Consider the following 27,808-nt stretch of genomic DNA (forward strand, 5'->3'; position numbering starts at 1 on the left):
TTGGAATTAGATTGTAAGTGCAGAATTATCTTTTGAGTGGTATCTGTGGTACAAAAAAAGAAGAAAAAAAGACAAGTGAACTCAGTGAACTCTCCACAGGGAACGACTTCAAATAAAACATAAACGTGATTTTTTTTTTTTTTTTTTTTTTTTTTTTTTTTTTTTTTTTTTTTTTTTTTTAATGAATTCCCTTTAGGAGGGCATTTGTAGGCGCACATACTAATCTCTTGATTCTCTCTTGGATTTCACGTGGATCATTTTTTGGATCAACAGAGAGGAACTCCATTGAATATTAATTTTCAGTGTTAATAATACCACAAAATAATCTACACCTTCGGAATATTGGAGTGAAACTTTAAGCCGGAGGATGGGTACATTTCAGTCACAGTTATGCACAGGTGCGCGTTAAATTAGGTTAAAGAGGTATCGACTCTCTTGCTTTACACCTTAATACATATTATCCCAAATTAATTTCACTTACGTATTTTCATGACTATGAACACACTTCAGCTCAACATACATCCGGCTTGATAATATTATTGGATAGTTAGTTAATTAATTGCGACGATCAGCAACGTCTAGGCTATTTACGTCGGAGAGCAGAAAACCTCAAACTTTAAGATTGACCTGTTTCAAGAGCTTCAAAATTTCGGGAGTTACTTTTGGATCATCAGAGCTTAAAGGATGGATGTTGAAAGTGAGGTATTTTAAATTATTGTGCGTGTAGCATAGAATTTTGGGCAATATAGCAAAATATACTCGATTGTAAGGGAAGGATGTTGACATAGAGAGCAAAATGGAAATGAAGATTTTGAAATTAAATAAGAATGAGAGGAAAAAGTATGATCGATTCGTAATATGGCGATTTCGACTTCAAAGGTGCGGTGCTTTTTAAAGGAGGCTTTGGTATTTTTTGAAGTATGTTCCGTTATTAAGGCCGTACGTAAAATATTTTTTTATATTTCCTTCATATGAAAAAAACGTGAAGAACGATCGATGGACAACCACTAAGACTGATTAAAGAGCAGATTTTATGTGTGCGGTCTCCTTACCACGGCATCTGCTTGGCAAAGTTCGATAGCGATGTCCTCCTGTTGGGCCAAGATCCGACTCTGAAGAAGTCCGTGCAGCGGAAGAGCGAAAACTCCATCGGCAGACAGTTTGCACTCGTACCCACATGTTGGGCAGGTAATGTGCGCTTTCTAGAAATAATAGATTTGTTGAAAACCGCAAGTTTAGTGCATTTGTATTGTGTGATTGTTGTATTAACAAAGAATTAAAGGCACTCTGTTATTTTGGATCCTTATTTCGGCACAACCCACCTTTGCAACGCCGCGCCACACACGGATGAGGCAATGAGTGCTCGGAGAATCAAAACGCCTTCTCTTCCGTGCGTATGCAACACGGACATCCGTGGAGCCCGAATAGTTGCATCCGGGCGTTTTAAGGAAATTCGTATTCTGTTTGTCTTATGTGATAATTTTTGAACGGCCGGGGGCGTTTTAGACTATATTACTCTAAGGAGGGGGGGAGTTTAATCTCCACATTTCCACACTAAAAAGGGAAAAAAGAATCCGGACTCTGTTTTTTCCAAAATCCCCTTTCAACTTCCTTCCAAATCTTAGTATTATTATACAATGCAGATTTTTTCCTCGAAACTTTGTAATTAATTCATGCAATAAGGCATGCAATTTATCGATATAATTCAATATTACAAGTCACTACTATACCAAATTACAAATATATGGTATCCATTGACAGGTTTTAAATTAAATTAATTGTGTGTAGTAAGTATAGGAAACGTATGATAAGTGTTGGACTTATCATTTAGGTCTGTGGCATGTAGTGCCTCCAGCCTTAGACATATAAAATAGGTTAAGTAGTAATAGGATCCAAGAATAATAGTGTCTTATTGCAAATTTTAGTACAATTTTTGTTCCACTTACTCTATGCGGGTTTTCAGCCGAGCAGTTACTGCCCTGCTCGCTGTCGTAGCCTGACCCAGAGCCGTTTGAGCCATCGTTTTGGTTGCCGCTTCCACTTCCATATCTGCTGGATTTTTCACTCTCCTGATTTGATTCCATTGTCCCTGTATGAAAGATTTCCAATTGATATTAACTTTGTTTGCATCATCACAACGCTTTAGGATCGGGCCTTCAGGAGCAGCCTTACGGTAGAATTAGTTATTTTAAAAGGGTGGTAAGTCCAAAAGTCAAATTTCTAGGGAACCCTGAAAACGTTTCCATTTCTACGTCCAATATTAACGAAAAAGTCACCCTTTCATGTATTAGCTTATCGCGTTATTCACCACGCGGCTGCATTACAAAAACGGATGATCGTGTTTTTGATACCAAAGCATACATGAGTGTTCAATGAATATTTTGAGATGAGGTTTGCCAAGAACTGTCCAGCCAAACCTGAGCTAGTGCGTTTTTAAGTTTCTAGCTGAACCAGCGTGGTTGGATAAACATTATTTGAAAATGTAATTCATGTTCGCCGTGCAGAATTTTTTGATTTCAAAGCCGTCATTTGTGTAAAAATGAACAAAATTGTTCGCAATTTAATCTCAAAATCTGATTCTCTGACTCAATGAGAGAAAAATCTCTTCACTGACTGAACACTTTGTTCAATATTTTTGTATCCTGGTCTAAGAGGGAGTTGAAACACCTCGAAACGTCCCAGGCTTTATTATTCGTTGTTTTTTAGCCTTGGTCACCCATTTTTCGTGTATTTTTTACTTACTGAAAACTCAGTTTTTTCTGTGAAGGTGACAAACGTCATGACTCATAAAGAGTACGTCTTCCCTAAAATACTGGTCTTATAGTAAGGACTCGCAAAGGAGGTTTACGTCCTAACACCCCTTGGAGTCATGAACAAATTTGAGCAGTCGCACACCTTATAATCTCCTCGATTCATATCATGTTTATTTTGACAAGATAATTTTCGATAATGCGTGTTTTAAATGTAACCGAGCAAAAAGATTTATCTACACAGCCGATTTTATTTGTTTTTTTAATTTTTTAATTTTGAAAGTCCGTGTGCAGATAGATGGGTTTTATTTAATGACGTCCAGTTTATTTACGTCGGAGGTGCAGTAAATACCGGACAAGGGATCACGAACAAATCACAACAAATCGGACGAATTGGAGGGATTCCTGAAAACAAAAGAGGTAAAAGGCGCAAAAATGCAGGGGGATAGAGGGTGGAGGAGGGGAGTAGGACACCCTTGTAAGGCTTCAAAAGGCGGAAGCGTATGCAGGTGTTTTTTTCGCTCGTCTTACTTGCGTGTGTTGCCGGCTCGCGGCTAAAATCACTTCGACCAAAGGGACTGTTTTCCCTCCAATTTTTTATGCCCGGTATATAATTTTAGGGACGAAAAGTCGAAACTTCCTAATTTAAATGTAAATTGAAAAGAACCCAACATTCCGCATGACTGTAGTGTGCAAAATGATTACATGCATGGATTCTTTTACAATACCAAAATCGGACGAATATAAGCTCATAATGAGGAGTCAATTTTGAGAGAGCACATGAGTTTTCCTTACCCAGTTTCCTTAAAGGATCCCAGAGGAACTCTGTCGATCTCAAGAAAAAAAATCTGAGGGGGGTGGGGTCATCAGAATTATTTAAAAAATTCAAATGTCTCCGGAGCTTTTTTGAACTGTTTTTACAGTGAATAAAATTGAGTTGAAATAGCAGGTGGCATTGGTCCGCCTATGTTCTCCCCAGTTCCGTCAATGAATTGATGTGAGAGATTATAAGATGATACTAATGATGATGATATACTTGGTATGATTCTCTTATGCAGGTCGAAAAATCATTAAATTGCGTCCCCAAAGAGTCTTCCTCGCCATCGACTGGGTGAGAAACAGTTAAACTTCTCAATGATTTTTCCAAGGAGTAGGTAATTTTTGCGGAATTTGGTCGAAAATTCGGATTTTAAGATCTCAAAATTCCTTGACCTTCTTATTTTATAATCGAATTTTTTTTCAGAGCTTTCTGTTAATGAGCCACTACGTTAAAATGTTAAACCCTTAAACATTGAGTTTATTTGGAAATGCATGTTGGTGTTTTCTGTAGAAAAATGTTTAAATATTATTTCTGTGTGCGTTTGTATCATTAAATAATCAGACTTCAATTTTTGCCAAGCATACCTAATCCCTCTCTCCGTAGACGATCACATGCAAGGACCATATTTTGCGATAAGGAACTACAATTTCCAGCTTATATCAGAGAAAATGTATGTGTCACTCGTTTCCCTGTGTGGGCTGTTTTCTTGGATGAGGCAGATATTGTTCTTCCGTATCTCAAACCGAGGTCCACTTATGTATGCATTCTTAAACGAGACACGATTTTATTTTTTGTATTCAATGAACCTTCGGGCAATCATTATTCAATCGACGGATTTCACTCAATTATTGCAAGATATAACAACCCTGTTAAAATGACATTACCGCTATACACAGGTCTGCAGCCGCTGCCCTGTTGCCGAACGGACAAAAAATTTAAAAATTCATTTTATGAGATCTGGCGATTAAGTTACAGTGGCCGGTTACTCCGACAGGACCTTGCATCGCGACAGCCACCCGCGTATCAATGTATTATCGATTTTAGTTCAACGTTCAAGTTCACAAGGATAAACGGCTTAATTTATACTCGTTCTCCGGGAAAGGTGCATTTACGAAGAAGATAATACCTCATCCTCATTGGTTCCTGCATGTTTTCAAACTTGAATGTGCTCCATTGGTGTAAAGTTGTGGAATTTCTGAGAAAATTCTGTATACTTAAACTTTAGGATGCTGCAAAATATCAGCACAAATAATTATGGTTGTGTATATAACGCGGTCAAGTTCAATAAGTGTTAGCAAAGTATCATCTTGGAATTTCCGATAAAACAGGCTGCATTGAGAAATTATTTATGTCTTAGAGGGAAAATGCATTTAGTTTGCTGGCTAGTCGAGGGGTAGGATTCTTCAATTTTGTGTGAACTTTGCCCCCCCCCCCCCCTCAGTAAATGGGAATTTTTCTATTTTAAACTACCAGCCAACATTAGAACCTTTTATGAAATTATTTTTCCTCTTCTTGGTCGGCGGTAAGGAAGTACCTCAGCAGAAAAGGTACCTACAAACTGATTTTTATACTAAATTTTATTTTTTTGACAAAAAGCAAACATTCAAAAATTTTGAAAATCGCTAAAATTGAATTCGAAGTTCAAACAATTTTTTTTATATAAAAGTTCATTGGAATTTGCCAAACACTTTCAAGGAATAACCCTCTTCTCTATCCAAAAAATTCAAGTGAAAATACCTGCATTTTCACTGCCAGAAACTTGTTGAGATGAAGTCTGCGATAGAACGGTGAGTCTAATAAGACAATTTGTGCAAAATGTGTGGAGACAAGGTAATGTCCGGGGCTGCATATATTCTTGGTTGCATACGTCACACTGCATCTTCCCATTTTCAATTCTGAACTGCCTACATAGATAAAAACATTATTACAATACATTTTGAGTGATTCAGAGGTACCTTCAAGAATAAAGAATGCAGCATTAAATTGGACAGTGTTTAAATAAAGGAGCGTATAGCGAAAGTTTCGAAAAAGTTGAGTTACAGATAATTTGGAGTTTGTCTTTAAGTATTAGATTTCCTGGCAAAAATTTGAAGGCCGTCGAAAAAAAACGTCTTGAAGTTTGTAGTTTAATCTTTGAGCCTCGCGGAAGATTGAAACTTGAAAAGTATTTCCCTCACTTCTGAGTCCATTAGTCAATTTGTTCACCGGTTTGTATGTTCCTCAGTGGGTGGCCTGGCCTAGAGGGCCAGAGAATTGTCCTCTTTAAAGAAAATCTTTTTTTGAAAGCGGGAAGTTATTGTGCCAAACAAACGTCTAAGCTACATCAAAACCCCTTTCCACCGCAGAATATCATCGTAGATAATGCTAACACTACTTCGTAAGAAGTCCTCCACTTTGCATGGGTGCATTGCTAGGTTTATTCTACCGTAGCCTTGTAATTAAGTGATGCGCATCTACATACATTAAGTGTCTCAAGCAAATCACCATTAAAATCTAGATGAGCTGTAGGTAATAATCAGTGCAACAGCATGGTGAACAACACTTGAAATGCTCGCATCATTTAATTCAATTTACGAACGGATTATGGTTCGACAAAAGAACCGTTTAGGCGAAGATGGAAATGCCACCCTGCACTAAAATTCGGCATAAAACCAAAAATATTATGATATCATTTCTCTTTCAGGAAAATATTTAGTTCGAATGATATTTCTGTCTGAGTCGTGAGGTTTTCAGGTTTTGTACTGAATTTTAATGTATAAGGGAAAATCACCATTTCTGTCTGGATTCAATTTTGATTAAATTTTATTATTATCACTATTGTTGCCCACTCTTTTATCATATCGTTTGATTGGGCCAATAATTCCTTTTCAGGACTGAAATAAAGCAATACGGTGTAGTTCACATTCCAGAAGCCAAACATACTTTTTTTAAAGTATATGATACGACCATACCAACTTCCCTGTAGCTCAAATTGCACAGTCACTAAATTTAAGGAGTGTACCTTTTCTTATTAACTGTTCTCCAAGGGGCATTTCTATTAGTACTGACCGAAAAACTTGATTCTTGGGTAGAATGTATTATTTTTGGCTAATCTGTGAAGTGGAACTATAAAATTATGATCTGGAACATAATTATTAATAAGATTTGTGGTCAACAGCTATCCTTAAGTTCACTGAAAATTGACTGCCTTACCTGTATTTAGCTTTTCTTGACGACAGTGTGGTCGTTTGTTCCGTCTCATTTTCCGAGGATCTCCTCTTGGACGAGCCGCTGTCCTCCGAGACCGTCTTATTCTTTCGCGTGAAACTCCCGAATATGAACGGAACCATATCCACCTCCATATTTCACTGTCCAAAGCACTCCACCGCGTGGAAAACCACTCGAAAAAAACTGAAACCAGCACCTTTCTTTTAAAAAAAAACACTTATCAGAGAAAGTTAGTTTAAATGATTTCTTCGATTCGCGTTGTGAGGACCGTTGCACGGTGCCGAAGCGTGGCCGTCGCTCGCATGAAACAGGCTCGCCTGCGAGTGATGCCAAGGGGATGAAATATCCACCGTTGCCAATTTTCTATGCTTATTAGGATTTTAACTTTTTATTCATGGCAAAACGACAAAACCATGTGTTTCGGTTTGCAACATATCGACGGTGCAAGTCGGCAATCACATAACTCGTTTGCGGTGTCTGAAAATCTCCGCAACTATGTTATTTTTTTAAAGGAGAACAAATGAACATGATTCCTTGAAGTTTTTGCAGAATTTTCCTCGCACATAGAAGAAAAATCACGGCAGTTTTAAAGAATTACCGTTGAGTAGTTTTCCGTTTAAAAAATAAAGTATGACAGGAAGTCTGCGACGTCGCAAACCGAGTTATGTGATTGCCGACTTTCACCGTCGATATACCCTGTCATATTTTGATGATTTCAATGATGTTTGGTAATGCGCGATACACAACATTTTCAGTGACTCGTTCTTGCCTTATGCAGATATACTTTTTTGAAACGTTTTCTACAGAAATATCTTTTGATGTTTTTTTTATCCAAAACGATGCAATCTAGAGAAGCTTTTTTGTTGTGTCTTCATGGTAGCTAAATGCTCTTAGCAACGCATTATTTAAACTCCTGAATTATTTGTTTCACTGATTGATTCCAAATCTTCGGTGGAAAATGTCCAAAAAACGAAAAAGTGTATATTTTAAACATGCATTAATTTTATTTTTGTCCGTTAAATTATTTTTAAGTATATTTACCGTTATGATATTTTTGGTGGGATTGTAGATTGATTTTGAAACTTGTATTGCGTCTAGCTCCAAGGTAAAAATTGGTAAGGCATTGCCTCCCTTTAGGGCTGTAAGCGTTAACGAATTCACCATTTTGTTTCAAAACCAAGCAACATCGCTTTATCCTGAGGACGCCAGGTAAACAGAATTTTCGTTTTCTTTTCACCGATGATGATTATGAATTTTATTAATTTCTACCACAATTTCACATCAGTGGCTCGTCTGCTCGGCTCCACGCGCAGGCCTCGCTTATTTAATTTGTCCTGCACAGGGTCACTCATGTCACAACTCGCAGATTAGCGTCAAGATTTCTAGGCTAGTTTTACCACTGTCAAGTGAATCAAGAAAGTACCACAGCTTGTACCGAGAGGTGGTAATGTATAAACTTGTGACCCTACAGTGGTTTCAAAAAAGCGTTTTATATTCATTTCAATCGTCAGAATTTTAGGAATATAAAATAAATTCAGCCAGAAAATAAAATGAGGCAAATAATTCACTTGACTCAAGGCGACTTAATTGAGATGACTTGAGAGTGAAACAGCAGCTGTAACAGGGATAGAAATGGCTCTGAAATTGACATCTGAGTTTGGAAGCATATGATACAGCCAGGACGCCTTCAATTTTTAGGCTATGCAACACGAACAACCGAAGAGTGCGTATAGTTGTATCCAGGCTTTATCATTAATGTCACGTCCATCATCGCATCGCAGCGTTGTCTCTCGCACACTTCTTAATACTTAATTTTTTGTTATTCCTCCCTCCTTGCCTCATTCGGTCTTTCGCAAGTTATACTAATGAGTATATGTGCATCAATTAAAAAAACTTTTTCAGATCCATTCTTTTTTTTTTAATCAGAGCCATTCTCGTTAGGTACTTCAAAACCATACCATCAGGCCTTTAAACTTACAGTCAACAGACTTTATTTAAGGTTCTTTTATTTGCACCGTCAAAGATATTCATATAGTAGATCCGGTGAAAAAAAACCGAATGATTAAGGTATATACCCATTCCTTAAAAATTTCTGAGCCGTTAGAAAATGTATAGTTGTTTTAATTTTTAATGATCTTCTCTCTTATTTGGATCAGATGACTCACCCTAAAATCAAGAATCCTCCAAGAATACAGAACGTATCTTTGTTTATTGTTGGCGGATGTGGCATCAATGGTGTGATTTTAACGCAAATATTCGTGCTTATTGGTGTTGTAAAGACAAAATATTGACGGCATCCTGGCTGTTTTATTCATGCCTGGATCTTGTCATTTTATCCCTGTACCATTTCAGAGGTATTTTTCAAACGAAATGTTTATAATTCATTAAAACTTCAAGTACAATTCATATCAAAAGTTTTATTTACAATTATACCACAAGTACAAATATTATACATTTTTACAAGATAAAATAATTTGTATGCCTCCCTAGATGGTGTTGAGTTTTGGAGTTTTTCGCAGTATGGTGATTCGTGTATCACAGCTTAAGCATTAGACTTTTTTATCTTTTAAAACACATTCTCCCTGACCATTATCCGAATCCTCGCGTTAATTATCTTGACAGTTTTTGTCTTTAAGTTTAACGAAAAAAAGAAGAGAAAACCTCTTGCACCATACACTAAGTTAATTGAATAAACTAAAATTGACTTTATTTTTTCGAACCTATTTTCTATTTCTGTCATGTGTTAATCACAAAATTCTTTTTTAATTGGTATTTTTTTCATTTATTAGTGGTAGTAATAATTATATATTTTGCTTCTATACTTGCATGTCATTTTAATTTATGCACACCAGTGCATCAGGTATCATAAGGAAATAAAATATCACGTAATTTACTATCTTAATAATGAATAGTTCGACATACAGTCACATATTTTTAGCAAGTATGAGTAGCAGCATATACGCTGACGCTTACATTCAACTCAAAGGTCAGTCTAGTCAATCAACCTAAAAAAATTACACGTGAGTTCTCTCGATTGCTCCTCTCAAGTAGTGCGAAAATAAGGATTACGACTCCAAAATCACATGGGCCTTATGGGGGGAAAATAACACGCGTTCTTATGGAGAAATCCGGCCCCCTGTAATACTCACATGTAAAACAGGAGGCCGGATTACTCCATGAAAACGCGTGTTATTTTTCTCCCGTAAGGCCCATGTAATTTTGGAGTGGAATTCCTTATTTTCGTATACTACTCTCTCAAATTAACTAATGGTTCAGTTTTTCCGAAAACTTGCTCAGCAAGTTCATGCATTTACCCAGTTTGCCAATTACGCTATTCACTCTTATCTTATTGTACTGGTCATTTTCTTCGGCTCTTAAACTGCAACCCTTCATAGCTCCATTCTACCACATCGGTTATTACGCAGACTCATCTCTGTTTCAACACCGTTCCGTTGAAACCATGCCAAGGTGCACGGTGGCTCCAAAATTGTACCTTATCTAAGATCAGACTGCATCATTGGCGATTTTAATTAATTGGCAACACCACTATTCCTCCTTTTAAATCCATTCTAAAAATCGATCGTTTTACGTAGATTTAAATGGAGTCGAGACTGTGTTGCCAATTTTTGAGAATTTCGATTGGACTTTTCAACTAGACTTGGAAAGCGTCCTTAGGCTTTCGAAGGATTCCTTCCCCGCTTGAGCATCCTGAATTTCTGTTTCCTGTCGCAGTTCTTCGTGAAGTACGTCTCAATAAGCTCCAGTGATTTGCCCTCGGTTTCGGGTACGCACAGGTACGTGTAGATGCATGCACCTACACTGATCAGCGCATACATGTAGAACATTCCACTGAGCCCGATCAAAGATTCCGTCTGGAGGAAAGTCTTGGTCATGACGAACTGCACGAAATACGACCAAGCTGCTGAAAGACCGGAAGCGATGCCACGCGCTCTGCGGGAAGAAACACACGTAGAAAATTAGTGATTACAGTATAACGGCATTGTGTGCTGGTTACACGCTCAAATTTCCATCAATTTCCAATGAAATGGTGACTGGTGCGCACCATCTACCATCAAATTTCTGCGGCGTGCAAAAATTTGATTTGGTAGATGATGGAGCTGTGGGGCTCATCCTTCATCTGATTTCCACACAACCGTGCTTATTTCATGCTTATTTCAATCTATATAACTCTCGACCGCCATCTTGGTCATCATTTTGATCGGAATTTGACGGAAATTTGAGCGTGTAACCAGGCCACTAGAGATAAGAATTTCTGCCTCCCACAGCATAAACGCCGTAACTCCATTACAAATGTGGTATTTTTCTTCCACACACAGGCCCGCCACAAGGGGGGGGGGGATACTGGGTCCTTGGTACCGGGGCCCGGGCCCTGGAGGGGCCCGTGACGCAGGTGACAAACCACTACGAATTCATGTGTAATCCTTGTCTCGTAGGGAAAAGTAAAAAAATTACCCTAAAAATTCCGCAAAAGGTGGATAAAGTTTCCAAAACACGCTAGGGCACTATAAAATTTTTCTTACTTTTTTAGAGATTTTCAAGATTTTGAGTATATGTGGAATGATATTTTTAGTAACTGTGTTTCATTTTCTTCCGTTGTCGGATGCTAAGAGGCTCCTTTCTGGGCATCCTCGACTTCAATGGCTTAACTTCCTTGCCATACACGTACGAAAGGGGAGTCCAGGGGGGCCCGGCTCCTCATAGAATTGAAAATTATCATCTGCCCCCTCAAAAAAAATTTATGGATGTTTTGAATGCAACAATTCGAAAGTTTTTGGTGGTGAAAGTAAACAAAAAGGCGTAATTTTTCTGCAGAAATTGATGGAAAATCTCCATCATAAGAGCTTCATAATGTGTCCAAATAGATTTAAAATTTCAAAAATTTCCCGGGGAGGCCCCCCGGACCCCCCCTCCCCCCTGTGCTAGGGGCCCGGGCCAGAAAATTGGCACCAGGGCCCGAGATAGGATGTGGCGGGCCTGTCCACACATACTGCTCTAATACAAGAAAATCCATGTGTGACGAGGCTTCATTCTTATAATTTTGAGTTTTTAATGGTATGCCAAAATCGACTCGAAAAAATGAGTGATGAATATTTGCTAGTTTTCTCGTAAAACAGAATGTTATCAGAGAACAATCGAAAAAACGTCGAATGGAGATACGGCGTTCTTACTTTGGACGGCAGTTTTAACACTAACATCTTATTTAATGATATAATTTGCCTGGGCTCCAGAATCACACTGCTTTCATTCGAGTATCATAGTCGGATCGTGTTGGAAAAGTCGTCGTTTTCCAGGCGAAGGAACTTAACTCCATTCCAAGGTTGCAAAATTGACTGAAACGATTCAATTCTTCACAAGAATGCATCGATGCAATCTTTGTCTCAAATTCTACCGATTTTTGCATGAGATCAGACGAAAAACTAATAGACTTTCCAGTTAGAAATTCCAAATGCCCTCCTGCGGACCGATTATTGAAACTGATAGATAAAGCGATAGACAAAGACGACAAAAGGGATTTGGAGGGATCCTATTGGTGGAAACGGGTTGTTGCAATGGACAAAGGAGGTAGGTAATCGACTAAGTAACGGCAACCCACGAGAAACCCGACAGTTAGTCTATCATTTTCCCCCTTAGTCGATGAGAACCACCCATTTCAACCAATAGAATTGCTTTATACCCCCTATGTCATCTTTGTCTATCGCTTTGTCTATCAGTTTCAATAATCGGTCCGCTGGTAAGAAAGCAATTTGAGAGGTGGAATTTGGCAACATTGGAATGAAGTTACGTTCCTTCAGGAGGGAAACGGTGTAGTGACGGCATCCAACTTGGTTTTTCATCGATCTCCACATTCTTCTCTACACTTTTAGATCAGTTCAGTCAACACTCAAGTAACACTCCACGTATCAGATACTATTTTCTTCTTATTTTTATTAAAGCAGAGCAATACGATTGGAATAGGATTCTGGAGAGGCAAATTTGCTCAGCGATTAATAGCACTCGTAGCTTATTCGTGAAGTGAAAATATTCCAGAAGAGTCAAGTGAAGACGCCATGCTTACATTTTAGCTCGCTGCGACGCAAGGCGGCTCAGTCGACTGATGTCAACTGCTCGCCGCAAGAGACAGTAGAGAGTCTGTTTCGGGTTGAGCCCTCAAGCACATAAGAAAACGTGCCAACCAGGGCTCATGCTGCACATTAGCTACTTACTATTGTACCTCGTGGCACAGCAGCAAAACACTCGACTTGATAGCTTCTTTGTCGCAGAATGCGGAGTCACCACTAATACGCACTAGATCTCGCAGCAATTAAGTGAGAAGTGTGATTTAATCAGTGTGATCAATTGTGCATCATGCATGCAGCCACTCGAAGAGTGAAAAATGAGTAAATATATAGAATAACCTCCATTACGTCCAAAAATATTTACTTCGAAACTTATTTTGTATCCGGAGGAACATGTGCCATCGCGTGAGAAAGTTCAGACAAAATAATAATATGACGCATGTTTTATCCCTGTGAATTCGTGTCGTTGCAAATAAGAAAAGAGGCAAGATAAGGGGAGAGAAAGGGGATGAGAGAGCAAAAGCTTATTTTTCTTCTTAGATGATAACAAATCACACACATATTACACGCGTACACACACTCAAACAGTTTCGCAAAAAGTTTTTTTTACGGTTTGGTTCTAATACGTTTCAAGGATTTGCTTTCTCCGTCTTTCTTTGCAGTTTGAAAATGAATGATTTTAACCTAATGTAATTATACGTGAGATAGATGTTGAGGAAATATCAAGATCGTTTGTTATTTAAGTCAGATTTTCTTGTGACACTCTTTGGGCAAATCTGATTGCTCCGACAAAGTAGAACTGCCAGCGGGGGCGGAAAATTTGAAAAAGTTCAGTGCGAACTAACCAAATTTTCTGCTGAGGAAAGAATGGACCTGTTGCAAACTTTTGCTAGAGCAAAACTAAGAGTTGTTTCTTATAGATAATGCCTCAAAAATCACGATGAGCGCATCGGCAAACTCTGAAATGCACTCATAACTTCACAAACTGCGTAAGAAATTTGCGGTTTTTTGAGCTTCCCGCTTCAAAAACGATACTACGGCACAGGTGAACATTTTGTAAGAGGAGTCGTTTCATTGTCGACAATAATCATCATAGCCGACGCCAATCCGCCAAAACACGTTTGATGGGACGAGATAACACCTGAACTGGATTAGACCAGATAACAATCGGTGTGTTAACGTTCATATTTTCCACGCCCGAATTGATTGACCTTGAACTCTCCTTGAATTACGCGCGGAACTGCGTGCAAGCGTCGGCCATGATGAATATCGCCGACGATGGAGCGACTCCTCTAACAAAATGTTCACCTATGCCGTAGTATCGTTTTTGAAGCGGGAAGCTTGAAAAAACGCAAATTTCTTACGCAGATTGTGAAGTTATGAGTGCATTTCAGACTTTGCCGATGCGCTCATCGTGATTTTTGAGGCATTATCTATAAGAAACAACTCTTATTTTTGCTCTAGCAAAAGTTTGCAACAGGCCCATTTGAGATATTTCGGCTAAGTTATATGGTATTTGATGTCAGGGTCATTACTCTGAGTTTTTGTTCGAAAAAAACCAAAACCTCCAAAACTCCCTTCAATTTGAGACATCCATAGTTTTGAGGCCATGAATAAATACAGCGCTAAAAATTGGACGTATTTATGCTAAAAGGAGATATGTGCAAGTGGAAAGATGGGGTGTGCTCGTTAGTTGGGTCATAAGAAACAATGTAAAAGTGGATATAGCTCCTTTTGTGAAAATTGAGAAGCGGGATTTGACATTAAATCAAAAGGAGCTAAACGCCAAAATATGCTAACTCATGAGCCGCGGGCATGGCAAGAGAGCGTTGTGGACAGGGCTCATGAGTTAAAGACCACGCTGCCGGGCATCGTTGCTCCCGTCATCGTCGCTGACGTCACTGGCGCTTTATATTCCCCATTCATTCTTATGGCCCGACCACTAACGAGCACACCCCATCTTACCACTTCCACATATCTCCTTTTCGCATAAATACGTCCAATTGATATAGGGCTACCCCTTTTTCGTGAGTTTCAGCCGTTTCATTGTTCAACCGTTGCCAAAATTCAGAAAAAAACCATGCTTTTTTAAGAAAAATTATGGTGAGGAGCGTAGCTTATTCAAGGCAATTTGGAAAAAAAACGGAAAGAAAAATGCCTTATTATTACCCATAGGACACGCTCATGCAGTATGGCCGTTTAACTCTGGGGCACCCTGTGTACCATCGCTTCTCTGGCGTGAGGGCGTACATTTATTTCTGCATGAGCCCTAGAAAACATGGATTTATACGTAAAACAGGGCTCACGTAGACATTGAGATACGCTCTTACGTCGTAGGAGCAATGATTATTAGAGGACCTTGATCTGTCTCTGGAAATGGGTGACTTATTTTTAATGAGTAGACTTACCGGACAGGAAATACCTCGCAGAGCATCATCCACGGGATGTTATTGATCCCGAGGGAACCGACAAAGTAGCTGATGCCGAATGTGACGATGAGAATCCAGGATACGGTCATGTCTACCGTGTGTGTGAAGAAAGTGGCATAAATCGCCAGGATGAACGTGGTTAACAAGTTGACCGCCATCGAGAAGAGCATCAACCGTCTTTTTCCGGTCTTTTGCAAGATGAATATGGCTGTCACCGAGCCGATGAACGCAGTTGCTCCTGTCATTACCTGAGGAAGTTAAATGTCTTTTAGCCATCTGCAGCTCAGATGAAGCATTGCCGGAATGAGAAACCAGGGAAAATTTTAATTACACAAATAAAAGTGAAATGTATATGTATATGAGGCCTTATCTATAGCAATAGCGGATGTAAAAAATTACATTTTCGAAACAAGCTTAAAAAACTGTTTTGGTCACACAAAAATGTAATATGTTTGCCTCTGGCGTAATGAACAGATCTCGAAGATCACATCACAAGTATTTTCTCAAGATTTTCTCGATGCCGAAACAGTTTTTTGAGCGTGTTTCAAAAAGGTAATTTTTCACATCCGCCATTGTTACATATAATAAGTCCTCATATGCTGTGCGACTATTTACGAGAAATGGAATTTCAGTCCACAGGGGAAAAAATGGGTAATTGAATCAGAACTGGAACGCATGGCTGGATTTGGGGAAGGGGTGACTAGAGGATCGTCCCAGGGCTCCAACCTAAAAAAATTATATTTTTCTCATGGTAAGATCACAAAAAAGTTGCTCAAATAGGTAATAATTTTTCCTCAAATTTTACAAGTTCCATGAAAGAACTTAGGTCAGAATCTGGCACCAAGACGCACAAAATCTGCAAAATTTTGTCGATGCGGCCTTAAAATACATATAAATTTGAGTCAGTATCCAAAAATTTCTAAGAAAGGCTCCTCGAACCTCTCTCCATACAGGGGGCTAAAATGCCTTTCACTTTTCCGCGGGTTGAGTCAGAGATGATTAATAGGTGATAAGACCAAAAAATTTGAAAATATTATTCTTACCAAAACCCATCTTGATTGAATCGGAAACCAAAACTGGTCAAGTATTCTGACGAAATAAGCTCTGAATGGTGCTAGACTGGCAGTTTGAGTGAAGAAAAATGTGATGAAAATCATTCGAAGTGGCAGAAAGAGCTTTGGATTTGTCAATTCTCTATATCGTTGTTTGAAAAAGCCGTCAGATACTTCTTTTATCGGGATCTCTGCAGGAAAAAAAAAATAATTAAACAAATGTGAACGAATAAACATTGATAAAACTCTCAATTGGAACGAATTTTTATATTGAAGAGTCTCAACTCTATTTCCCTGGCCGCTGCATGGCCATACTTGAGTTTAAAGAATAACCTCTGATAAAGTCCCTTACTCCTACAAGAATCAAGCATCAAATCACGATTCTGTGACCAGCGCTACCGCATTTAGGGAAAACGCCGTATGAACCTGTAGGCGTTGCCAAATTTCTTTTAATAAAACACGAATTTCTTGGTAAACTTATGAATATTTTCCTTTCAAATTTTAAGAGAACTTTGTTCGTATTTTGTTCTGAAATTCCTGAAAGTTTCAAGGAAAAATATTTATAACTTTCCTCCAAAATACACATTTTATTGCAGGAAATTTGGCAACTCTCGAATGTTCATACGGCGTTCTTCCTCAGCAGGGCAGACCGAAACTGACCCATTGAATAAATGTTACCGATAAAATGTAGTAATGTTGTAATGTGAAGATTTTTGCGGCACTCACTCTCACTGTCAAGTGGAATTTTTTCACTGAAGTTTTCTCCCGGTTCACTTGATAAGGTGTTCGACATCCTAGCGTAGCGGACCATCTCATCGAATTCTTTTTGAACGTGATGTGGCTCCAAAAAGCCTCGCAGCCACCCAAGTGCCTTTTGCGCTTCTTCCATTTTCCCTTTGGTTATGAGCCATACAGGAGACTCAGGGATCTGAAAATAAGTTCCATTTTATTTCTCTCTCAAAGTGTTTGCCGTTAAGATGTACCAACTTTGAAAATAAAATTCCCACTCGATTAATGTAATTATGCTGAAAGGAACTATGTGCATATAGGGTTTCCGTGCAACATAGCTCCTTTCAGCATACACAGTCCAAAATATGAGTATGCACGTAGAAATTTCCAAATGCACATTTGGACCGAGTTTAACAGACACGACTGGTGACATTTTGAAAAGAAAGATGAATTGAGAGTTGTCATGTATTTAACGAGTGAATTTCCCTCTGCGAAAAATTGAAAGTCGAGAAAAATTACATTCAACATGAAAAGTTGAAATATTTTCTTAACATATAGAGGCTTACGGATGTATAAAACTTCAAACCTCTTTTTCTCGGTTGGGGCTTGATGCGACTTGGTGTCCTTCTGTTAAACTCGGTCCATTTTAGTTATTTTCTCCCAAAAAATATATTTTGCAAATCCTAAAATGAAGCAAAAACAGCCTGACACGCAATATTGTTCTTGTCTACAGAGTCAAATCAACAAGTTGATTTGTTCATTGGGAGACTTTCAGCTTTGACTCAGGTTTAACAAAGTCAACTATTTTGGGAGGAAACAGCTAGAATGTACTTCTAAACGTAATGGATCTCTTTTTGCCAGAAATTTTAAGTGAAATCAGAATTTTAGCAGAATTTATTTGGGATCTTGATCTTAGTTTTTTTTTTATCCGCAATAGATTTACCTGAAGGTGGATTAAAGGCGTTCAGTTCCCTGTATCACCACCTCTTCAATTAACTGTTGGTAGATTATAGCTACTATATGTGTCATACCCCCCCTCCCCCATCAAAATGTCAGTTTATGAACCAATCATCATGATATGATCATTTTTCTGTAATGCAATTTTTTCCAAAACAGCTTTTTAAGGGGGCTACAGCCCTCCCCCTCTCCCCTCCCAAAGTTCTAGGGGTCATCATTTCATATAAGCTGACTGTAGCGAGTAGAGGTGTCGTCAGATAAGTTGACCATTGTTTACTTTTTACGGTTTGCAAGCTTTTTTGCATCACTAAAATCCACATGAAAACATCCAACTCTCGCAGAAGCAAGAACACAAGCTTAGATAAGTTTTTAATACTTTCAAACCTTGTAACATTATGCTTTTTTAGTCACACACAAATCACAACCACATAAAAGTCGCAAATCATAACTGCGGGCCGATTATTGAAATTGATGGACAAAGCTATAGACAAAGAAGAGAGAAGGGATATGGTGAGATCCTATTGGTGGAAGCGTATGGTTGCAATGGACAAAGGAGGTAAGTAATAGACTAACTATCAGCAACTGACAAGAGACTAGACAGTTGGTCCATCATTTTCCCTCTCAGTTTGTAAGAACCACCAGTTGCAACCAATAAGATCGCTCCATACTCCCTATGTCCTCTGTCTATCGCTTTGTCTATCAATTTCAATAATCAGTCCGCTGATAAGTGGTTTTTTTTTATACGATCATGAGACGGATTCTTGCAATCCGACAGTAAACAATGGTCAACTTATTTGACGGCACCTCTTATCGAGAATGCATTGTGACAAATCTAAGGATCCTCGTCCAAAGTTGTGACGGAACTACGATAAGGTGGCTTACGGTGGTAAACGAGATGAGCGAGATGAGGGGGACGACAGCGCTGATGAGGGCGGAGGTGCGCCAGTCGAAGACGGATCCGACGAAGAGCTCGATGAAGTTGCCGAGCTGGCAGGCGGCGGTGGTCATGGCGGTGAAGATCCCGCGGAGGTGGGGCTGGCTCATCTCGCCGATGTAGGCGGCGATCGGGGCCTCGCAGAAGCCGATGCCCAGGCCCATGGTCAGCGTCGCGATGCAGAGCCCCTGCACCGAGGTCGCGTAGTAGAGCAGGATCCAGCCGGCTACGAAGGGAACGTTCACCAGCATCATGGCACCCTTCCGCCCGAACCGCTCCGATAGGAACCCTGAGGTTACGCTCCCCAGAGGCTGGCAGAAGTATAGGATGCTACCTGTTACAAGCAAAACTTACTCTGTAGTATGAAATCATATGAGTAACGCGTGATGCATAACGCCTGATTCGCGAGGCGCTAGGGGTTGGACCGCGAAGCAGTCAGGGAACGTACCCCTAATATGTAGGTTACTTGGGGTACGTGACCCAAGCACTCTCTAGACCATATTCCGCGGTCTCTCGTGAATAAACCTAAATGGGGCGAAGTGGTGTAGATAAGGAGGGGGGTGTCAAGGGGGTCTGGACTACTCCCCACCCCTTAGCCTCGTTAAATGAACATTTTTTTTTACTTTTGGAAGGCATACATAAAATGCGTTTACACAAAATAATGCAAATTTACCGTCACTTTTCTTAATGGATCCCCCCCCCCCTTAAAAATTTTCCTAGCTACGCCATTGATGGGGCGGGTTTATCTAAAGGGCCACCTCCTATCGATAGCCGCAAATATCATGAAAATTAGGCCAGTGCGGATCTTTAGAATGAATTGTGGCAAAAATGAATTTTTACACAGTTTGAACGGGAGGATTTACATCTGGGTCATATTTCCAAAATCTGAATAGGGCGGGCTCATCTAGCTGTCAATAGCCGCAGAAATAATGATAATCGGCCCGGTAGAACGGCAGAACAACAGAACTGTGACGAGAAATGAAAATTAGGGGGTCAACTTATACCTACTAATAGTAGCAAGACATCCATCGCAACATTTCAGAAATGTACTTAGGATATTGTTAAAATGGTCAGGTTAATCTTAATGGCAGTTTTATCTGCGTATCATTACCTTTGCATCGCAAATAAAATCTTAAGTTTACTCAGAAAGAGATGGACTCACCGATCCAGGACGCAGTGGCGTCGTCCAGGGCCATGCTATCGCCGACTTTGTTATGAAGCGCTCCCACGACAATCGTCGGCATCACGTATTGCATCCCAAGCGAAATCAAGAAAATGCATTCTACACACGTCACGTAGAACTAAAATCAAACAAGAAATATCACCATTACAGAAGCAGGTAACCGCAGTGATATTCAGCATGTCAAAGGAACCAACACTGGTAAAAAAAAACCTCTTGGTTCAAGAGTGCAGTTTCTTGTCGCCGGATTTAAAAGTCTGGACTCTTGTTTCAATGCAAAATCCGCTTGAATCAATGCAAAATCCGCTTGAATCAACGCAAAATCCGCTTGAAACAAGAGTTCAAGACTCTTAAATCCGGCGACAAGAAACTGCACTCTTAAGTCAATGCAATGCGGCATTGGTCCAAGAGGTTTTTTTTACCAGTGAATGCTTCTTCAATAAGCATTCAACAAGTTTTTTTTTTTTGTTTTTTTTCCCCTTTAATATCGACTGTGAAACTACCTGACCACGGATCTCATTTGCGGTGTTTAAAAATCGTTCCAATTTTAGTTTTTGAGGGAGACCAAATCAATATCATTTGTTGAAATTTTCACAGAGATATTTTCGGACAGAAAGAAAACACGGAAGTTTTCAAGAACTGCAGTTGAGAAGCTTTCCATTTAAGAAATGAACTACATATTAGTAATATGTGGTTCATTTCTTAAATGGAAAGCTGATAATATGATATTACAGGATGTCTACAACGTCACAAACCAAGAAACGTGGTCTGGAGTCTGGTGGTTTCACCGTCGACATGCTCTGTGGACATTCGTAGAGAATGCATACTTGCATTCGGACGTTTTCATCAAGAAAACCAGTGCCTGTGCGCCTTCAATATTTCGCATATGCACTACGGGCATCCTGAAAGCACGTATAGTTGCATGTAGTGCGCCTTCAGCTCTTTGCAAGTGTACTGCGGGCGTATTTTAATCATTCGTATAAATAAAGCCGAGTAGTAGACTCCATATGTTCTGGCGAAAGTCCATTAGTTTAATCATCCGACTGTGAGCGAGATTCAGCGAGCCAACCTGGGATTCTATTCCCGTGGAGTTGTTTGTTGGACCCAAAAAAAGTCATTCTATGGAACAGAGCCTTTTTACTCACGTGATATTTTAACGAGTCCGAATGATCGGTCAGTATGGTTTTAGAAGTAAAGCGTTTGCCTGAATTAGACCCTTTTTACTGAGTGTTTCAAATCTTTGCGCTTTGAAATGACTGCGGATTCCTGTTGCAACGGAATGCAAGTATGTTACTTTAATTGCTTATCTAAGTGTTCAATGTTTTTCGAAATACATGTAAAAAAAAATCTCGGCTGTTCTGCTTTGAGTATCTCTCCCTTTCCCGTTTTTTTTTATTTTTCCTCCGAGTGGTGAAGAGGAGCCGCAGCTTTCTTGAAAAGTAAGTAAAATGGGGGGGAAAAAAATGTCAAGTTGTCACAACAATCTGTCAAGTGCGGACATCAATTTGAAGAGTTAAGAGCAAGTCCATCTACGCGTGATTCTTACGACGAGGCATATTTGTGATGAGACATACTGGTGCACTTCAAAATTGAGAGTCCATGAGTGGTGGCCTGAGAGACCAGTGAGAATGGATCGATACAGATTCATCGTAGGCTTGAAAATGATGAAAGTATCGCTCATCGCTCAAACTCTTATGGTAAACATGGTTCGTCAACTTTCGTTCCGACAGAATGCGCAAACGAACAGTGAGAATTGGTAATTTTTTAAAGGTTTTTTCAGGAGTAGACGCATAAAAGGCTCATTGATTATTCTCCACCCTCCAGAGAGTGCTTCAGGAAACGAATTCGATTTCAACTAACTAAGGAAGAGAGAAAATGGAAGCAAAATTGAAATATTGGGGCAATTCTTATTTTTTTTCTCCAAACTTCTTCCCCAACAAAACATTAAGAGTGCATTTTAGCCATTCATTTTCATTTTTCATCACTTTCCCGGAGATCACGACGAAGTTAATTTTGCGGATAACTCTTTCTTCTCATTAAGTTCTACCTTACTTTTAAGGTGAATTTACACTAAATCAATGCCTGAATTGCTTGAATAAGTCAGTTTATATGTGGTAACTGTCTTCTTTTAAACTTATTTTTTATTTATCGAATTTAGGAAGCTCTATAACATTTATAAAGTATTCTTAGTGTTAGTATAGGATTCTATACAGAAACAAATCAGGTTGATATTCGTTAAAAAAAAAAAAAAAAAAAAAAAAAAAAAAAAAAAAAAAAAAAACCTTAAAGGAAGGGATCAATGCAAAATCGAGGTAATTTACATCCACTTAAATAAATGAGATTATGCTCTGGCAGAGTCCCATCGATTGACACAACTCCTTATACGCACTAAATGTTTGAAGTAAAGGCTTTACGTTATTTATCGATAGGAGTTCGAATAAAAAAATACTTGGATTTAATAATAGATAACAATTATAGATTTGGTTCAAACAAAATTGGTAAACAGCATCCAAAATTAAAGCATGAAGATTGAGCAAAGCCACTTGGAGCAACAGTTCGAAATATCTCTGCAAAAATAAGCATCCCATGAAAGATTATTTGAAGAGGCATCAGCCGTCAGATTCAAGGTGAATGTGTTATTCTCGTATTTTACGCTAAAAATGCCCTGCGAGTATTTTTCAGCAGGCACTCACCTGAGCAAGATTAGACTTGAAATTACCAGTGTTTTCCGTCGAATATTCGCACGGCTTATACACTTTTTCTGTTGAGTGCAGCTTCTCTTTTTCGCTCATAGTGGCCCTGTAACAAAAATAAGCATCAATATGATCAGTACCTAGTTGAATAGGTCAGTTGCATGTCACAGCATCGTGTTCTGATGGTCTAAGCTTAGAATATGCAAAAACAATTAGATCCGTCTAACCGACAAGTTTCCTCGTCCAATTAAGACGGAGATATCGCTCATTGAAAAACGCGGTGCATGACGTCATAGACCGCGGTAGTGCATGCCATGGTTTCGACCACCTTGGTTTCATCGTTTCATCAATCAGTGATATTCACGTTTGCTCCGTTTGCTTTACGTAAATCATGGATAGAACCAAGATGGAAGAAATCACGGCGGTGCATAATCCCTTACGCCATATTAATTGCTCTCTTTTTAATAATGTGCACTCAAGAACGAAACATTTTCAAAGTGTTTTCTTTAAATTTAACGAGAACTTGAAAGTCAGATGGACCAAATTGTACTGAAATGTTACAAACTTTCTTCATTTATTCTCAAACGGTTGTAAATTTGCTTTTGGTTCGTTTTTTTCAATTTAATTTTCTTTTTGAGTTGACAGATTTTTTTTTCTTCCAGTGGAGAGCTTGTGCTTCAAATGATCAAAATTCAAACCCTTAAGATAGGTACCATAAAAACTTGCTTATCGTTAAGGTGTATTTACTGAAGAGGTTAATAGTACAGTGCTCTCAACTCATCTTGATATAAAATTCGACAAATCCGTGTCAAAATATGTTTTTGTGTATTATATTTGCAAAATTATCTCGGCAACTTGAGCGAAAGAGGATGAGTATCCTCAGCTGGCGCCGGAGATAAATTTGAAGTGATTGTTACCCTCCTGTCAAGATACCAAACGAATGCGTTGTAAAACTGGACATACAAGTGCTGTCCTTTAGATGAGACAGAAGTGGAAGCGGTGCTTTATTTGCACAAGTTCACTACATATGGGGACATCTTAGATTAATCGAAGTCTACGAGTAGAGAGGTACAACAAGCCAATTGAAAAACGATTTTCTGATGGTCAGAAACATCTAGAAAGAGAAATCTTTAATGAAGCTCGTAGTTTCGAATCCAATCATGATCGAACCAAAACGTGAAAGGGATCTAATTTCAATAAACCTTTAAAAAGTTTTAAAATTGCATGCTAAATGTACTGTGCAAACACTTGCACATACAATCGCCGAGACTTTATTTCCTTCTAGGGATCCTATTGGTGGAAGCGGGTGGTGGCAACGGACATAGGAGGTAGGTAATGGACTGACTAACGGCAACCCACCAAAGACCCGACAGTTAGTCCATCATTTTCTTCCTTAGTCTATAAGAACCAACCATGTCAACCAATAGGATCGCTCTATACTCCCTGTGTCTTCTTTGTCTATCGCTTTGTCTATCAGTTTCAATAATCGGCCCGCTGGTCCCAAAGAATACCATTTATCATTCTAATGACTGTCTTCCCCTAAGATTAAGATCTTTGATTGCCAGGTCCAATTTGCCATCTGATGTTAAGCGCACACCTAGGTTCTTGTAATGTTTAGAACCTCTGATTTCCTAGCCATCCTGTGACTCTATGCTTTGCTAATCGCATCCCACCGTCAACTTTTCTGTTTTCCGAATGCTGACTTCTACGCCCTACTTCCGATATTCGACGACTAACTTTCGAGCCATGTACTCCGCATCTTCTGCAGCATCCTGAGCAATAACCACTTGGTCATCAGCAAAGCACAAAGTGAAAAGGGTGTCTATCACATTTACGAGAACGCCAATGCCAGAAAACTTCCTTTCCCGTTCCCTTAAAACCTGTTCCAAGAAAACTTTAAATAAAAAGGGCGAATATCCCTGCTTTAATCATTTGTTTACATGAAAACTCCTCGGAAAATTTCCTTTGACACCGAATTTTAGCGTAAGTGCTGCTATGAAATCGCAAACTCCATCTAAACTTAATAATGTACCATACTGCGAATTATTTTCTTAAAAAAACTCATGTAAGGGACACTTTTTAGGTCTTTCTTTAATCGATACTATATGCCAACACAAAAAGTCTCTCAATCAAGACAGTTCAAAATAGTTTTCCTTATAATATTTTCAAGAAAATTATATTGTTGGGCAAGCATTCGTTTTTTTTAAAAAAAAAATACTTTTACAATGTACAAACATTTTGAGAAATTGCAAAAGTTAAAATAGAAACGGTTCATCGGCATTAAAATAGAACCTGGGAGCATATGTCCCCGACTGCTTTACGGTCCAACCTGCTGAGGCGCTTGAGCCTCGTGTTACTCTTATGATTTTATATTACAGAGCTTGATGTAGTTGGAGGTTTGCACCCTAACAAACAGAGATAAATTTTTCGCTTCGCTCCCTTTCCTTAATTTTACCATTGATCTGCCACATAGCGGCCGCTACCCTGCTATACAGCCCACTTCTTTATGAGTAGAGCGAACTTTAATGAAAAACGAGCGTTTGGCAGATTAATTGTATATTCGTAATTTTTAGGGGTTTTTAAGTTATTTTTAGATAGGAAATGAATATATATGATTACGTCTGCTTAAGGCGTCTGTGCTCTTTTGCAGCACAACATCATGTACTGCTGTATCATAAAAATAAAAAAAAATAAGCGACACATAGGGATATGCGTAATTTTTGAAGTGCCTTATTAAGGATGTTTTAGGGCTTACATGTATGTATGACAAGTATCATGCTCTGGATGTCATTTACAAGTCCAATGAAATATTTTGCAACACGAATAATTAAAAAGAGCAGTTACTCGAGGTATCTGTCTAATTTGACATAAAAAAATAATTCTCACCGAAAGATATCAATCAAGACATAGTACGTAAATCACTTTTTTGCAACTTTGAAAAAGAGTTACGTGTTTTTGTTGAGGAAACTATGAACTCCGGTCAGAATTGTCCCAAAATTTTTGTGTAACACTCCGCTGTCGCGCTCATATTTACTGGGTAGGTAACCTAGGCAATCGCCCAGGAACAGCAAATATCATTTCGGAAGAAAAGAGAAAAACAGGCGCCTTTGGAATTGTTTGCTTTTTTTTAAAAAAAAAATAAAAAAAAATAAATTAAAAAAAGCAAAAGCGATAACAAACAAGTAAAACTAGCTAAGAAAACATTATTTATTGACAATATCCCCCTTGTTTGTTCCCGTCTTTGTTGTTACTATTGGCGTTGCTTGTTTGATCCCTTAATGCTCCCCGGCTGGCCCGCCACAAGGGGGGGGGGGGGGTACTTGGTACCGGGGCCCGGGCCCTGGAGGGGCCCGTGACGCAGGTGACAAACCACTACGAATTCATGTGTAACCCTTGTCTCGTAGGGAAAAGTGAAAAAATTACCCTAAAAATTCCGCAAAAGGTGAATAAAGTTTCAAAAACACGCTAGGGCACTATAAAATTTTTCTTACTTTTTTAGAGATTTTCAAGATTTTGAGTATACGTAGAATGATATTTTTAGTAACTGTGTTTCATTTTCTTCCGTTGTCGGATGCTAAGAGGCTCCTTTCTGGGCATCCTCGACTTCAATGGCTTAACTCCCTTGCCATAGACGTACGAAAGGGGAGTCCAGGGGGGCCCGGCTCCCCATAGAATTGAAAATTATCATCTGCCCCCTCAAAAAAAAATTTATAGATGTTTTGAATGCAACAATTCGAAAGTTTTTGGTGCTGAAAGTAAACAAAAAGGCGTAATTATTCTGCAGGAATTGATGGAAAATCTCCATCATAAGAGCTTCATAATGCGTCCAAATAGATTTAAAATTTCAAAAATTTCCCGGGGGAGGCCCCCCCGACCCTCCCCCCCCCCCCCTGTGCTAGGGGCCCGGGCCAGAAAATTGGTACCAGGGCCCGAGATGGGATGTGGCGGGCCTGCTCCCCGGATCCCCTTGGTGTGTAATTTTTCCAGCTGGAGCCACCACAAGGGCGGCAAAATTGTAGTTGTCTCGGGGAAACAAAAAGTCTTTGGGCTGGTCTGCTAGGCTCCGGTATAACTACCTATACTCAACTTAATTATAAGTTTCCGCTGAATGACGCTCCTTTTGCATAGACGGACGAACTTCGTCGTTTTCTGGGAGAGAGGACGTAACTAAAGGGACTCTAGACGTAACTACATTTAAACGTTGCAAAATTTCTACTCGTGAATTGTGTTTTTACTAGAAAACTTTAGGGAGTTAATGACTGGAAATTTCGCTGATTATTCTCGTGGCTACAAGTAAAATGTAGCAAAATTTCTGACAGGATTTTCATCGTATAATATTTGCAACAAAAAATGAATTGTTTGCGTTAATTTTACTACCAGGGCATAGAGTTACGTTCCATTGTCTGGGAACCGACAAGTCTGGCACGAGGTCAGAGGTAAACAAAGTCACGTCGTAATAATGTAAATGAATTTGAACTTTACCTGGACTTTTATCTACGCACCACAACTTCTGTCTCGGCACTGTCCCCAATGGCGTTGATCGGCCCGCGGCTAATAGTGAGTAAAATCGCAGCCACTCACGTTTAAAAGCAGATAAAACTGATAGCGCACCACAAAAAGGACAAATAGTCTCACGCTGGAGTGTCTCTTTGATTTGATTTTTATATTCCTCCCACCCTCGATAACATGCGAAGACACTCGAGCAGATAGAAATCAGTGGCGTCATTTTGGAAGTCTCTTGGTGAGAACAATCTTCCTTGGCAGGATGTATAAACCTGTTATCCACTCACTAAAGATTGCCCACTGGGTGGTCAAATTTTCACGTTCTTTCTTGTCCCTCCCCCTCCCCTCCCTCCCCCCTTCCCTCTCCCACCCATGTGTTTTTTTGTGATGTTTTCAAAATAATTATTGATTTGGACATACATCATAGTCCAATTGGAGCAAACTTAACCTTAACTTTTCGCAAATTTCAAAAATCAA

At 39.2% G+C, this 27,808-nt stretch overlaps 2 protein-coding genes across 3 annotated transcripts in view; both read right to left on the reverse strand.

The window, feature by feature from the left end:
- Positions 1-7,070, reverse strand: part of LOC109041174 (E3 ubiquitin-protein ligase TRIM45) — a 30,876-nt gene extending 23,806 nt beyond the window's left edge. Inside the window, exons 1-4 of one of the 2 annotated variants that reach the window (XR_011899562.1) lie at positions 6,763-7,070; positions 5,308-5,474; positions 1,947-2,089; positions 1,053-1,202 (exon numbers count right to left, since the gene is read on the reverse strand). Coding sequence is in view for 1 of the 2 variants with exons in the window: in XM_019057407.2 (XP_018912952.2) it covers positions 1,053-1,202; positions 1,947-2,089; positions 5,308-5,474; positions 6,763-6,911 (609 nt within the window). In the remaining variant the exon portion in view is untranslated. The remainder of the gene's footprint in view (positions 1-1,052; positions 1,203-1,946; positions 2,090-5,307; positions 5,475-6,762) is intronic. The other variant, XM_019057407.2, reaches the window with a different exon arrangement.
- Positions 7,071-9,174: 2,104 nt separating this feature from the next.
- LOC109041173 (facilitated trehalose transporter Tret1) lies at positions 9,175-27,469 on the reverse strand. The gene is made up of 8 exons (XM_019057406.2): positions 27,311-27,469; positions 22,829-22,934; positions 20,118-20,256; positions 18,904-19,289; positions 17,062-17,263; positions 16,327-16,526; positions 15,263-15,531; positions 9,175-10,728 (listed from the first exon to the last, which is right to left on the reverse strand). Exons 2-8 carry the CDS (start codon positions 22,925-22,927, stop codon positions 10,449-10,451), a joined length of 1,575 nt encoding a protein of 524 aa, XP_018912951.2. The 5' UTR covers positions 22,928-22,934; positions 27,311-27,469; the 3' UTR covers positions 9,175-10,448.
- Between the last annotated feature and the right edge of the window lie 339 nt (positions 27,470-27,808).

The sequence above is a fragment of the Bemisia tabaci genome, chromosome 1 (assembly GCF_918797505.1).
Source record: "Bemisia tabaci chromosome 1, PGI_BMITA_v3".
Classification (NCBI taxonomy): domain Eukaryota; kingdom Metazoa; phylum Arthropoda; class Insecta; order Hemiptera; family Aleyrodidae; genus Bemisia; species Bemisia tabaci.

What these genes read in the sequence shown, in the direction of transcription:
- LOC109041173 (XM_019057406.2), bottom strand. Translation starts at nt 22,927, where the DNA reads ATGAGCGAAAAAGAGAAGCTGCACTCAACAGAAAAAGTGTATAAGCCG. An exon ending in CGCCACTGCGTCCTGGATCG is followed by an intron (nt 19,290 to 20,117) that starts GTGAGTCCATCT and finishes TGCTTGTAACAG; the next exon opens with GTAGCATCCTATACTTCTGC. An exon ending in CGCTCATCTCGTTTACCACC is followed by an intron (nt 17,264 to 18,903) that starts GTAAGCCACCTT and finishes ACTTATTTTCAG; the next exon opens with ATCCCTGAGTCTCCTGTATG.